Source organism: Tyto alba, unplaced genomic scaffold (genome assembly GCF_018691265.1).
Source record: "Tyto alba isolate M040663 unplaced genomic scaffold, T.alba_DEE_v4.0 Super-Scaffold_1, whole genome shotgun sequence".
Lineage (NCBI taxonomy): Eukaryota > Metazoa > Chordata > Aves > Strigiformes > Tytonidae > Tyto > Tyto alba.
This window is the reverse complement of record NW_024881261.1, coordinates 33,000,473-33,013,211: the sequence shown is the minus strand read 5'-3', so window position 1 is coordinate 33,013,211 and position 12,739 is coordinate 33,000,473. Positions and strand designations below refer to the sequence as shown.

Genomic DNA, 12,739 nt, shown 5'->3' with positions numbered 1-12,739 from the left:
CACAAGAACTAAAAGCACACAGAAATGATGCATTAAATTCCCCTCTGTCACACAGCCGACCCTCATCTGTTTTGGATTATGAACAGTTCAGGGCAGACACCCACCACCTTCTTACATTTTATATAACAGTGCCATGCATATCTACAGTGCTACATAAATTATACGTTCCTTGGAACAATGTCCCGGCTTTGTCTGGGAAGGGCCTTGCTTGCTTATGAGGCGTGAACCAGATGTTATAGAACTCAATGGAAAAATTCCACCATCAACTGAAAATAGGCTTCAGATCAAGTAATATCTTCATACTATGTATTACTCTCATGGAATAAATTAGGACGGTAATATATAGAGCAAGGTCCACAAAAATCTTTTACCTAAATAGTATGTAACACAAGAGCAAACCAATCCATGTTTACTTAAGATTACCTATCACTGAACTGCAGATCAAGAAGCTCTAGAGAGAAAACTATCACATTATTTATTTATTGCCAAATTATTAGCAGCTCCCAGCAGTTTTGAAAAATCTGCATTAGACTATGTTAGGTTTCCCCCGTTTAAAGCAATACTAAAACTTAGAATTACTAGAATACAGTATGCTGAAGTCTTCAGAATTTTTGAAGTGATACTATCTATAAACATTTATCTACTTTTCACTTCAATTCAGGAGCAAAGGAAGGGGCACTTCATCACTTGACCTTCCCTACCGTGACAGGGTAGATATACTAGCTTCATTTGCCCTTTGCAGCCAAGAACTAGGGCTTATTCTGTAACCACCAGCAACTGCAGAACATGTGCTTGTTTCTCCTAAATTGCTCAGTGAAGTAATGCATTTTGACATATAAATTGTTATTATTAAACTTCAAAAGTTAAAAGTTGATAGGAGCAGTTCACATCCACTGAGAGTGTGCTTAATTATGAAAATCCAAGAAAGTAATACCACTTGCTCACATTTGAAGACCAGTAAAAGGCTATTTAGCACCAAAACCTGGTATTAACTTTCTTTAGAAGCATGAGAGATCTGTTAGAGCATACTGTATGTATTTTAGCAATCCAGGCTGAGTCCCTGACTTCAAGCCCAGCTCAGACCGCGTATGAGCAACTTCTGTTCCTCCTGAGGGCAAGCCAATAAAGAACTGAGTGCTGTCCCCACTGACCAGCCACCAAGCAAGACCCAGCAGCCACTTACAGAGCCATCTGCAAGAAGATGATATTGTTTCACTCCCTCCCGTGCCAGCCTCCTCTCTTCCCTCTTGGTCTCCATGTCTTGACATACAGAAACACCTTCCTGAATCTTTGCTGCGTTACTTCTGTCATTTCAGCATTCATGAGAACTTCTTTCACCTCATACACCCCTTCCACCTAACAGTAACTGCAGTACACTGAGAGTAGAGTTTGCCAGAAAATACTATACAGAGCATTATTTACACAGATTACAGCCTCCCTTCTTGGTGTGCCTCTTAAATGATGCACTTTCCTTCCCCGTTTCATGCAAAAGCCTGCCAGCCACACCCCGAAGGAAGTCTCATTTTCAAAACTATTTCAAAAAATGCATTTACCATAGCTTAAAAATCTGTATTATGTTTCTGAAAGTATCTTGCCGCCTCACTTTGCAATGTGTTTCTAATGCTACAAATCACTTTCTTCCTCACTACACAACATGAAACACATGAAAAGTCTTCATTTTACCTCCAGAAACTCTGCCTTATTTCTTTCACTTGGGAAAGGAAAAAGCTTTACCCTGATTAAAGGAAATTGCACAGACAGAGACGGTGAGTAAGCTATGAGCAACTGTCCAAAGATTTTTCTGAACAAAAGAGAAGTTGCAAAGAAGATAGTTTCCATCTGTTTTTATTAGCTGTAGTATTGTGTGTACGTACTTAGAAACTTCAGTAATCTAAACTATAGAGTTGATGAGCCTGAAAGAAAAATGCCAGTCACAATGAAGCAGCTTTACCCTATTGCAGCATCCATCCTGTGCCTATATAATCATTATGCACCTATGACAATATATTAATGCCAAAATAGCCACTACATCTATTATCAATATGCCTAAGTAGCATACTTTTATTCACATACTTTAAGTTCTAGCACATTGCCCTTTCCTACTCAACAGTACTTTTTGCTGATACTAATAACTACATAATTAAGGGCCATCATATCTATAGTAACTGATCAAGTATCCACATACACGTCAAACGTATGTCACTCAATCCCACACAGAGCAAGTATTTTGTCCACAACTTCAAGAATTATGAGCAAATCTATACAACTGTGGAAAACATTAAATGAATGATGTATAGAATGAAGTATATGCTACTATGCCTTAGTTTTGTTTCAGCAAGTAAAAACAAGCCCACGCGTGTTGATAAAATCTTAAGAATTACTGACACACTCTTCCATGCAGACTAATATTAGACAGCTAAGCACAAGCACCATGTTCAGAAAAGTAACTCTGTGATAGTCAAGAGCAACATAATCTGAATACTCCTACAAAATACTTCCTGAAACAAACATTTTGGCAGTATACATACTCCTCCACAACAGCCTTCATGAAAGCATCTGACAACCACGTGCAGGATAAAGTATTCTTCTCACATCTAAAGTGAGACCTTTTCTGAAGTAACACTTATAAATATGAAGAAAACATGGAAATTACAGCAAACTACTTGTTTAACAGACCACCAGTCAAAAAGGAGTTTCAAGGCATTTCAGTATAAAGCATGAAGTAGTACAGGAAGTCAAAACAGCTCATTTTTATTAGCATACTGTATGCAGATCTTCATTAACTTAACTTGTACATATTATTTTACACACTATTCTTGAAAAAAATAAATGTTGCTTTGCAAAAGTAATTTCAAAGTCATTACTCTTGACCATGTTTCTCTTTGTAGTTTAGCTGCTGCAGGACTATTTTTTCCAGTCCTTCCGTGCCTCTGTCTAACCACAAACTTTATTGAATCACTCTGTGGATTTTGCATTTCTTTCTTAAAAGGCCTTTGCATTTCTCGATCAAATATTTATGCTTTCAGCGATATCACAATGAGTTTCATGTCAGTTTTTCAATAACAGGATGTAGCATTTATCCAGTCATAAAAACCTTAAGACCACCTCACAACATCATCTAGATGAACCCCCTTCTATTAAGCAAAATAAACTTTCACAGTGCATGTGTGCAAGTGAGACATCAGTTACTGACATTTTCAGTTGAAGAATAATTAAGTTATTGTGCACGAATAACAGTAGCATACATCAAAGAACCTATTCCTCACCACATTCTATACACAGCTGATGGTTAGTAGACACATTAAATGACAAAATATTTTTTTAAAGGGTCATCAATACAATAAAAACTGCATATTAAGTTTAATTGGTCGATCTCATGAATGAGAAATGAGCTTAATTTTTCCTCAGTCAACTGATGTAGATTTAAAACACCTTTCTTACCTTCTGAAAAAAGTCTTCCCCACTTTTCCCTTTGCCTTCTGCAGCAGCTGTAAAACAAAAGTGGGATCTGGTTACAAAAAAAAAAATTGGAGAAAATATACATGCTTACATGTAGAAATTATCAGTCAGTACATGCAACTGTGAAGCTACAACTCTGCGTAATTTTTTCGCATTCAATCAAAGCCAACAACTGACTAATACTCAGGACAACCCTTTGCAGGTCACTTGTTAACGATTGAGTCCAAGCAGATGTCTGTATTTGCATACTAGAGCTATAATATACCAATATATACTTTACTTACAAAGTAAATATGGTCATGTAAGTCTTATGATTTATTCACACTGCATACTTTGCCATGTAATTCTACCAATAGAGGAAAGAAAGCTAGGGGGGCACAAGTTTTGCTATATCAAGATTAAACATTAGAGCTAAAAGAATAAGCATTATGGTAAGCCAGATTCACGTTAAAAATACTTTTCCTCTATTCTGCTCTTTTTATATTTAAGTGAAATATAGAGCTACTGCTATTGGATTTATTGAGACTGAAAACACCACAAAACCCTAAATATTTATTAGTGCTGTTAAATATTCCTTTATTTCTCAATTGCTTACTGTCCAGTGAAATTTTACAACATGTACTTCCCACTAGCCAATGTTTATGAGCTACTACATTCATTTGCAGCTGCAAAACAAAAGACAACCTTAGATGCTTCCACTGGAAATGGTGCTGCTGTACAAACCAGAGGCATGAGCACATTTGAACATTCAAGAACAACGTTCAAGGAAGATGATTCAAAGCTAAAAGTGAGGCTGAACACAGATACTGGTAGGGCTTGACAACTGTGGGCAAAGAAGCACTTGTTAAGCAGTGAGAAACTAAAAGATCTTCACGTTCTTAGCCTAGGAGATCAAAGGCTGAAAGGTGAAAATCTTGACTTTGTGAAGAGAAACGGCATCAGCAACCACTCTTCACACCAATCTTACTTGGAGAAAGGACAAGGGACAATGTCACCCTCCCCCTCACACCCAGCACCTCTCACAGTGTCAACTGCCCCAGTGCAAGGGGCCAAGCATGGGGGTCCCGGGACCTCAGCTTCGGAGAGGATGAGCATGGAAGACAGGCATCACCAGAGATACATGTCTCTGTACTCAAGGGCTGTACTGGTCACACTGGGACATTTGTATTTACGTAAAAGGAAATGCTAACAAAAGCAAGAGTGGATAATAACTAAATACATGTAGGCTGTAATCAGAGTATAATGCCTTCAAAGTACTTTTCAAAAACTGCCAATAACACCACAGTGGCAGAACAAAACATCAAGGTATAACACAGCTTGGAACATTACAAGAAGCAAGTAACTACTCAGTGATTTCAAAAACAAAATCTGAATTCAGGCATGGATTATCTCCCACATGTATTCCAATCCATAACTGTAAATTTAGTTCATGTAAATGATTGCACTTGAAGTGATACAAGTGTTCGCATATAGCTTATGCTGTAGCTTATCTGTGTTGCAACCTGAGACCTAGCAACCAATTAAAAACACAGTAAGTCAAACCAGTTATGAAGAAGATAGTTTCTTTTTCTTTGGAGAAAGAGATGCCTCCAAATGAAACTGCAAGTGCAAAGGAAAGTTTCCTGAATAGTACTGGATTACTGAAGCAGCTCACTGTCAATTTTTCTGTATTTCTCACATACAAAACAAGCCTCTAGGTCACCTCATCACCCTGGCTTTAAAACTGTTTCAGGTACTTAGTTCTCCCCCCACTCCTCCAATGACACAAGCAATTCCAAACTCTTAAGTTAAGGTTAACTTGGCTAACGTAACCTAAGAACAAATGGAACCCAGCAGATACAGGCAAAAGGGATGAGATGACTTTTTCTACCCCACAGGAAGCAATGTTACTGTATTTGAAATATCAATAAAACTTAAGTACTGCAGCAGAAGCATATACTAAGAGGTTTTAACCTAATACAGATCAGAAGTTCATGTTATTTAACTCAAGCATAGTCAGGGCAGAGGCAGTGAATGAAGCCTGCCAAGCAGTCATCTTGCTGCAGAGCAATTCTGGACTCTGCAATTCAACAAGTCTGAGAAGTAAACAAAGCCTTCCTCGGCCTCAAAACCCACAAGTGCCTGTCAGAAGGCTAAACTGGTGCATGTTTCACCAGAACAAGGTTTTTTGGAAGCAGAAAAAACAAATGGGGAAGATGTCAGTTTTTCAGATTTGCAAGCTACGGATACTAGCAGAATACAGCAGCCACTTCATAGATAGACGTTGTTTTACAAGTTTTCCATTAACTCAGGAATAGCTACGAAACACTTCTGGGAAATGAGGAGTACCACCACACTATTTCAAGTGAAACATGGGACCAACATGCTTTTAGTCAGAGGACACAGGAGATAATTGGAGATGAGAACATGACAGATGTGAGGCTGAAGTTGCAGTTCTGAGAACAGACAGATTTTGTTCCAGCTGGGAATACATTATTTCTAAACTGAATACAAACAAGAGATGGCTTAGATAATAGCAGTGAAGCTCTGCAGGGCATTTACACAGAATGCTGACAAAGCAAATTCCAAGATTTTTATTGTAGATTTATTTTTAATCTGAATCATTCTGGTGACTGGATTTTCTGCTTGGCCCCACCAACAACTGCATGGCACAACAGAAGGACTCTAACAATCAGCAAAAGTATAGAACAAGAGGGAACGAGAACATCCTAAACTGGGTTCACAGAACAAAACAGTATAGAGATTGAAGAAGTTGGAGCAAACAGCACTTGAGAAACATCTTTAGTTAATAATCAAAGGTTTTACTTGTTATACCATACTATTAAGATATGTTCTTTCATTATAGCTTTTCAGCAAATAAGGCATGTTTTATATAGCCCATTTGTCAGGTCTCATGATATCTATGAAAAGGCAGGGAAGACTGTATGGTGTTTTTTTGGAAAAGACACTGAATTTTATGGTCTCTGTACCCTAAAGCAGTTCTTCACATGATTAACAACATACTGCAATATGTTAATATTTTGTCAGTTTGTCTCCATGATGCAGCACTATTAAACCCATGAAGAGGTAGCCCTCTAACCATTTTTTATATAAAACAGGTTTTGTATATTAAGGTCATCTAGTCCTTACCATCTCCATTATGCATGGAATAAGCTAAAATGAAATGCTCAAAATTGCAGCTTAAAACACTGAGTTACACTTAGGATGGTATCTTTCACTATAAAAGAAAAAAATGCCTAAAAATTTTAAGATAAACTGTGTGAAGCAGTGTACTATGTTTCCTTTTAGATTAGCTGTTCTCTAGCTATTTTTTTCCTTTTGCCCTCCCTCTTAATAGAACTCATCGTACCAACCTTATTGGTTTACTCTTATTTTAGCTGCTTCCTAAAATTTGCTTTCTTATTTCTATGGGGAGAAGTTACAGTCAAGAAAGTAGTTTATGAATTTTGGGATGCCATCCACAATTACACACATTTTAACCTATGTTTACCTCCAAGTACCTACATTTTAAGAAGTTTCCAACACATGTGCGAAACATTTACTATTCACGTGGAATTGTCTGAAGCCTTTCTTCCTCTCCAAAGCAGGCAAAGACAATTCTAACACTTCTGAAAACAGTAAGAGTAGTTGAACACAGGGGGAAATGTATCCATTTCCTTCATAACTGAAAGGCTAAACAGATTTTGTTCAAACAACAAAGCTAGCACCTTCTGCAGAGAAATGGGCAAGAGAAGCAAGCATTCCAGAGTTATGAAATTTATGCAGAAGTTGTTAAAATTGGAAACCCTTTACAGCATTCACTACAATGAGTTGCAATTTAGTAAATCGTTGAGGTTTACCTCAAATCAGATAAACTGAGATAAAAGCAAGTGTTAATTTGTGTTTAGGAAAAAAAGTCTGCTAGGTCACCGAGTCCTAAACTCAATTCCTTTCTAAACAAATCTTGAGAGTATTAACTCTGACTCTCAAAATAAACCTCATCTTTGAGATACCATATTGAGAAGGTCCCAGTATTTACATGTGACAGACATACCCTGGCAGATTATTTTAGTAATCTTACTAATATTAATTAAAGTTTTGAAATGAAACCAAGCTTTCTGTAAGAAGCAGTACATTGCCAAGTTGTCGAACACCCAAGAGAACAAACCTTTTGTGCAAGGTTTAGGGGGCCGGCAGTGCTGCACCTCTGCTGCATGGAAGGCACTATGTAGACCATCTCATAGTTAAATTTGAAATAAGCTGTCAGCTCTTAATACACAAAGTTTTGCAATTTCTGGCTTTGCGAACAAAATTAACGACTTCAAAATATCATACTAGCAACAAACATTAACCAGCAATGCTAATGCCTAGCATTTAGATTGCCATCACTAATCCTGCTCTAAGAAATACTATGTCAACAAGTGCAGTTCAGTTACTTAATGGCTCGCTAAATTCCATTTCAGACAATGATTAAAAAACATTTTTAGAGCTTTCTTCTTACAGATGCAGGTCACTAGAGCCCCAGTACCCTCCAGTTCCTGTGACAGTGTTTTTAGAAGACAAGTCCATGTAGTTGTGGAAGAGACAGACTTTTATAAGAATGCTTTCAGGCACCAAAAGAAAAAGACTCTGCTGCTTACTTCCACCTTGTGCTGCTCTCCTACATTTGATGGCACAGCTTTTTGTGCAGCCATGGCAGGGACCAGGTCTAGCTTTATACTTGGTAGAAAAAGTAGCATTTACTGGAATAACCCCTCAGTCTTAGCTGGGAAGGGCAGAGGAAAGGAGGTCTTTGGGGCTCACTTCGCTGGCAGCTCTGACATATCAGCTGAAGGTGCTCAGGCAACCACAGCTCCAAGAAGCAGTAGCAGACAAAACTATCTTTTTGTAAGTTCTCTCCAGAACCACAGGCTCCTCCGCCAGCAGGACCAAGCACCACAAATATGACCCAAGTAGGAGAAGAGTAGTTAACTTTCTAGCAGCGTATTTTACAGCAAAGTGCTATAAAGTCAATGAAAGTACTCCTTGAACTCAGCTAAATGTGTACAATGACAACAGCTTAACAATGTCTCTACTGAGAAACAGGAAAGCCTCAGTGCTTTGACAAGATTTCCAGATGTGCTTTGGAAAGCCATGCCTTGCTACCCTCCTTTAGGATCCCACTCCATCCTCCTGCCAATGGTCTCTGTCCCCAAAGCTGAATCAAGAGAAGCCACAAACCAAATGGCAATTAATACAATGTACTGACTTCTGACTGACAAATTGATTAATTTTTGCTGACCTTTGCTACTTGGGAAATACTGTTTTCTTATAAATAGTATTTATTTTATAGTATTGAATAATCACTTAACTGACCTTCACAAAAACTAGGATTACTTTTACAGAAAATGGTAACATTGGTTTCAGAAATACAGACGATAGGCTATGTAAATGTGCATAATAAGCATTTTATATTTTAAGCTGCACTCTGTTTATTATAATTTCTTCCATACCGTGAAATATTTTATATTAGGTTTTTGCTTTTCAAGATATATTGGATTGCTGAGGTTCCATCCAATACAAATATAAAACAGTTGAAACAGGTGTTAACTATTATGGTACCCATGAAGTACACCACTTGTCTACTTAATCACCAAATCATAAAAAAGCCCAATTGTAATTTCTTCTAAGTTCACATGGAAAAATGAATTTGAACTTTTACTTCAAATGTTATTTTAGTTATGAAAAAAAAAATGTTACAATACAGGCCATTTTACAGGAACTGAACCCAAGATACAGTGATTAAGTTAAGTTTTGTTTAAATCAATTGCTGTAACTTTGTGTTGATCTCACACATGAGCTTTGTGTCTTATTTTCTAAACTCTTGAAATCATTGTAGAAAACACTATGTAATATATGTTTGTGAATTTACCTTCACTATGATTGCTATCAAAACTTCTTCCCCTATCTGTATTGAAAGGCTACATTTATAAGAGAACATAAAATCATGTTCTGCTCTTCAAGTTTCAACTATGATGAAAAATTAATTCCTTGCATCAAACCACTAACAGGAGAGATAGAGATATTATTTTTGTTTTAGCAAGACAAATCAATTTAATGGGATTTCAAAACTATAGAATAACGTATCTGAACTTAAGTAATCTATTACCCTTCACCTTTTCTGTCCACTGAATGGCAAATAATTCATAGCACTTATGTTGTCCTCATGTTAATTCGATTCAATTTTTTTCTAAGACTGCAATAGAAACAGGCTAGCTACATAGCAGGGTCGGATTTTATTTATTATTTTTTGAATTAAATGGACAGTTATTCATATTGAAAGCCTGAGCTATTTCTCAGAAGTTATCAGGTTGGTTATCGTACACAAAAAAACCCTAACCAAACCTTTTTTTCATTGAACTGGAAACCACCTAACAAAAAGATTATGGTTTCCTGTATACAATGTCAGACACTAATGCATACATACTATCAAGGCTTGCTTATATCAAGCCAATATGAAGAATTCTACCCCAGTGGCCACAGAGTTAAGCCAAAATGCTGAAATATGCCTTTAGGAACAGAAAGATAGAGCACACGTTGGTAAAGAAAAAAAAAAAATCTGACCTTAAAGTGAAAACCCAAAACAGAACTATCTTCCATTTTTCTTGCAATTACAAAGCTAGTCTCACTTCCAGTTTTCAGCTTAGAAATAAGAATTTAGATGGACTGATAACTGAGCTAAAGTGAAAGGGTCTGGCAAGAAAAGTAACAAGACTAATCAAACAAGAAATCTGCATAACAAACAATCCTGACTACTATCTTTAATTGGCTTTTCACTACATCACATATTCTACTCACTTTATGATTTATTTCACCAAATAGTCTGTAACACATATCATCAATCTCAGTATTTTAGGGTCTCAAGTGCCTTCATAAATATGATCAAGTTTTCCAGAGTTAATGAATGCAAACCAGGCATTTGAACCTTCTTAAATTCTTATCTAAAGCAAACTTGACATCTTGAAGATGCTCACTGTACACAGGTCAAAGTAAAGCTGCAAAATCAACTAGAAGTATCATAAAGAGGGGGTGAGCAAAGTGAGACAAAACTCAAAACACTTAAGAAGGTACTGGCACACTCAACAATCAAGAACACTAGCAAAAATATACCTGTCCATATACTATGCTGATAAATTTGTCAAGTCATGGCCTACACAGTATCTGGAACATTACAGAAATCACCCACTGTCTACACAATTGTGACAGAAGGACTCTTGGACTGAAGGTGAAGGTAAGAGCATCACCTTTTATTAGGGAAGTAAATGGGCAAAAAATTAGTTAGGAAAAAAAAAATGCAAGTAAAAAGACACCCATGATACAAACTTAAAATGTTTATATCAGACCATTCTTCCTCTGGTAAAGGAGCCAAAGAAGAATTGGAAGAATTTCAGCATGCTCAGTAAGCAACAATAAATAGATTGTTAAGTATCTGGACATTTTTGGGTGGGTTCCACTGCATCTCCTTCTGTTAGAAGAAACAATATACAGGCTACTAAGCTATCCATAAAGAGGCCAGATGTGCTTTAACTTCTAACAGATATAATTCTGGGAGAAAAGCAGACTGAGTATAGGATACTTTTACTCTGCCTTTGAAATACAGTGTCTGTGAGACCCCAGAAATCCAGTGCCTATGGTCTCTTCTCTGACTACTTGCTAGCTGGAGGAGGTTTCTTGGATCAAGGGCCACGTCATCTGAATGTGCATGTGAACACAGCCAGGTAAGATGTTCATATTCTTCATTCTCCACTTAAGCGTACATTTACTCTCAGATAGAGAATCACAAAGACTACATAGGCATATTAACTTATTAGAATATTTACTATTCAATGACCTTTTCTCTCCTGCATACTATATTAAAATTAAGATTGTCAGCAAATAACTAAAACCATCCTACAATCGAAACTGATAAAGTTTCATCCATCGATCATTTGAGATGAATAAAGGGAACAACAACACAGAGAAAAAGGGACAGCTTAAAATAAGCTATGTTTATTTCTACTACCTCTGCATACATTACCAAGAAAGACGACGAAGGAAAAAAAAAAAAAAAAAACACACATTTACACTCTAAAGATCAAGAAGAAGTTGCTTTTGAACAAATATTCCTAGATATTTGCTTCTAGTTTCTGTAAGGACTCCATGGATTTGGTGACTAATAGCATCAGGACAAAAAAAAAAAAGGGAGGAATAATAATCGAGTTACACTGAAGGCTACTTGCCTTGTCAATTTTGCCCCCCTACATCAGTATTAGAGTTGCATAACTATAAAAGTCTATCCAGAACCAATAATCTAATACATCACAATTGTAAATTTTAGATCTATAACAACAGATTTTTCTAATTTTGCAAAACAAATTTATCGCTAGGGAAAAAGCTGTCTGCCAAGTCTCTGCATAGAGAACGTCTGTTTATTTATTTATTTTTATAGCCAAGTCACAGCTTGGAAGCAGGCTGTGACACTGGGGTTGCTTTGGGAGCCCCTCTTTCCTTGTTAGAAACCTCTCCTTTGAAAGGCACACATGGGTCTAGCTCATCTACACAACCACAGAACACTTCCTTATGTCATGTGGACCACAGTTGAGTGCATGGCATGAGATTTAGAATTTTAATAAAGATAATGAATTGAATGCTTTGCTTCCTGACAGCTACTCTTAAGAGTGAAGCCAGCAAAACTGATGAGCTGTCAGCACTGTATTACCTGATTAAAACTACTCTATTAGCTGCCTCAGACACTTGTTCACTACTGAAGCCCCAAACTCCCCATCATCTCTTTCTTTGCTTCTCTTTCCTTGCACATGGACATCCCAGTAACAAAACTTTCCCCTTTGCGACTTGTTAGGATTGCTATGGTAGCACTGCAATCACAGACCAGGAGGAAGCCAAAAAGCAAAAATGATTACTGGTGGTCCCCACGCTGCTCAAGTCGATTCTTCTACTCTGTTTCAGCATACTAAGTAAAATATTCCTGGAAGGCTCCTGCATCATCTTTCAGATGCATTCAAGGATTTTTGCTGTTTCCTACAATAGATATGCCAGCTGATGATTCTGTAGATGAAGTCTTCAACTTTCTCTTCCTTCATCCAAACTTGTACCAACTTTAGTCTGATGCTACCTTTCTAAAGCCTTTTCCCCACTGTCAAGAACTAGGTTGAAACAAAAGCCTGTTTTCCCTTAGAATAACCAGTTGGTCAACCAGAAACTCATGAACCAAAGAAAAAAAAAGTCTCTTTGGAAACCACTTCATATCCTACACTATTCTTCA

At 37.1% G+C, this 12,739-nt stretch overlaps 1 protein-coding gene across 1 annotated transcript in view; it reads right to left on the bottom strand.

Annotated features, from left to right (window-relative positions):
- Window positions 1-12,739, bottom strand: part of BICC1 (BicC family RNA binding protein 1) — a 115,551-nt gene that overhangs the window by 74,023 nt on the left and 28,789 nt on the right. Inside the window, exon 2 of the mRNA XM_033004295.2 lies at window positions 3,442-3,488. Within this exon, the coding sequence (XP_032860186.2) occupies window positions 3,442-3,488 (47 nt within the window). The remainder of the gene's footprint in view (window positions 1-3,441; window positions 3,489-12,739) is intronic.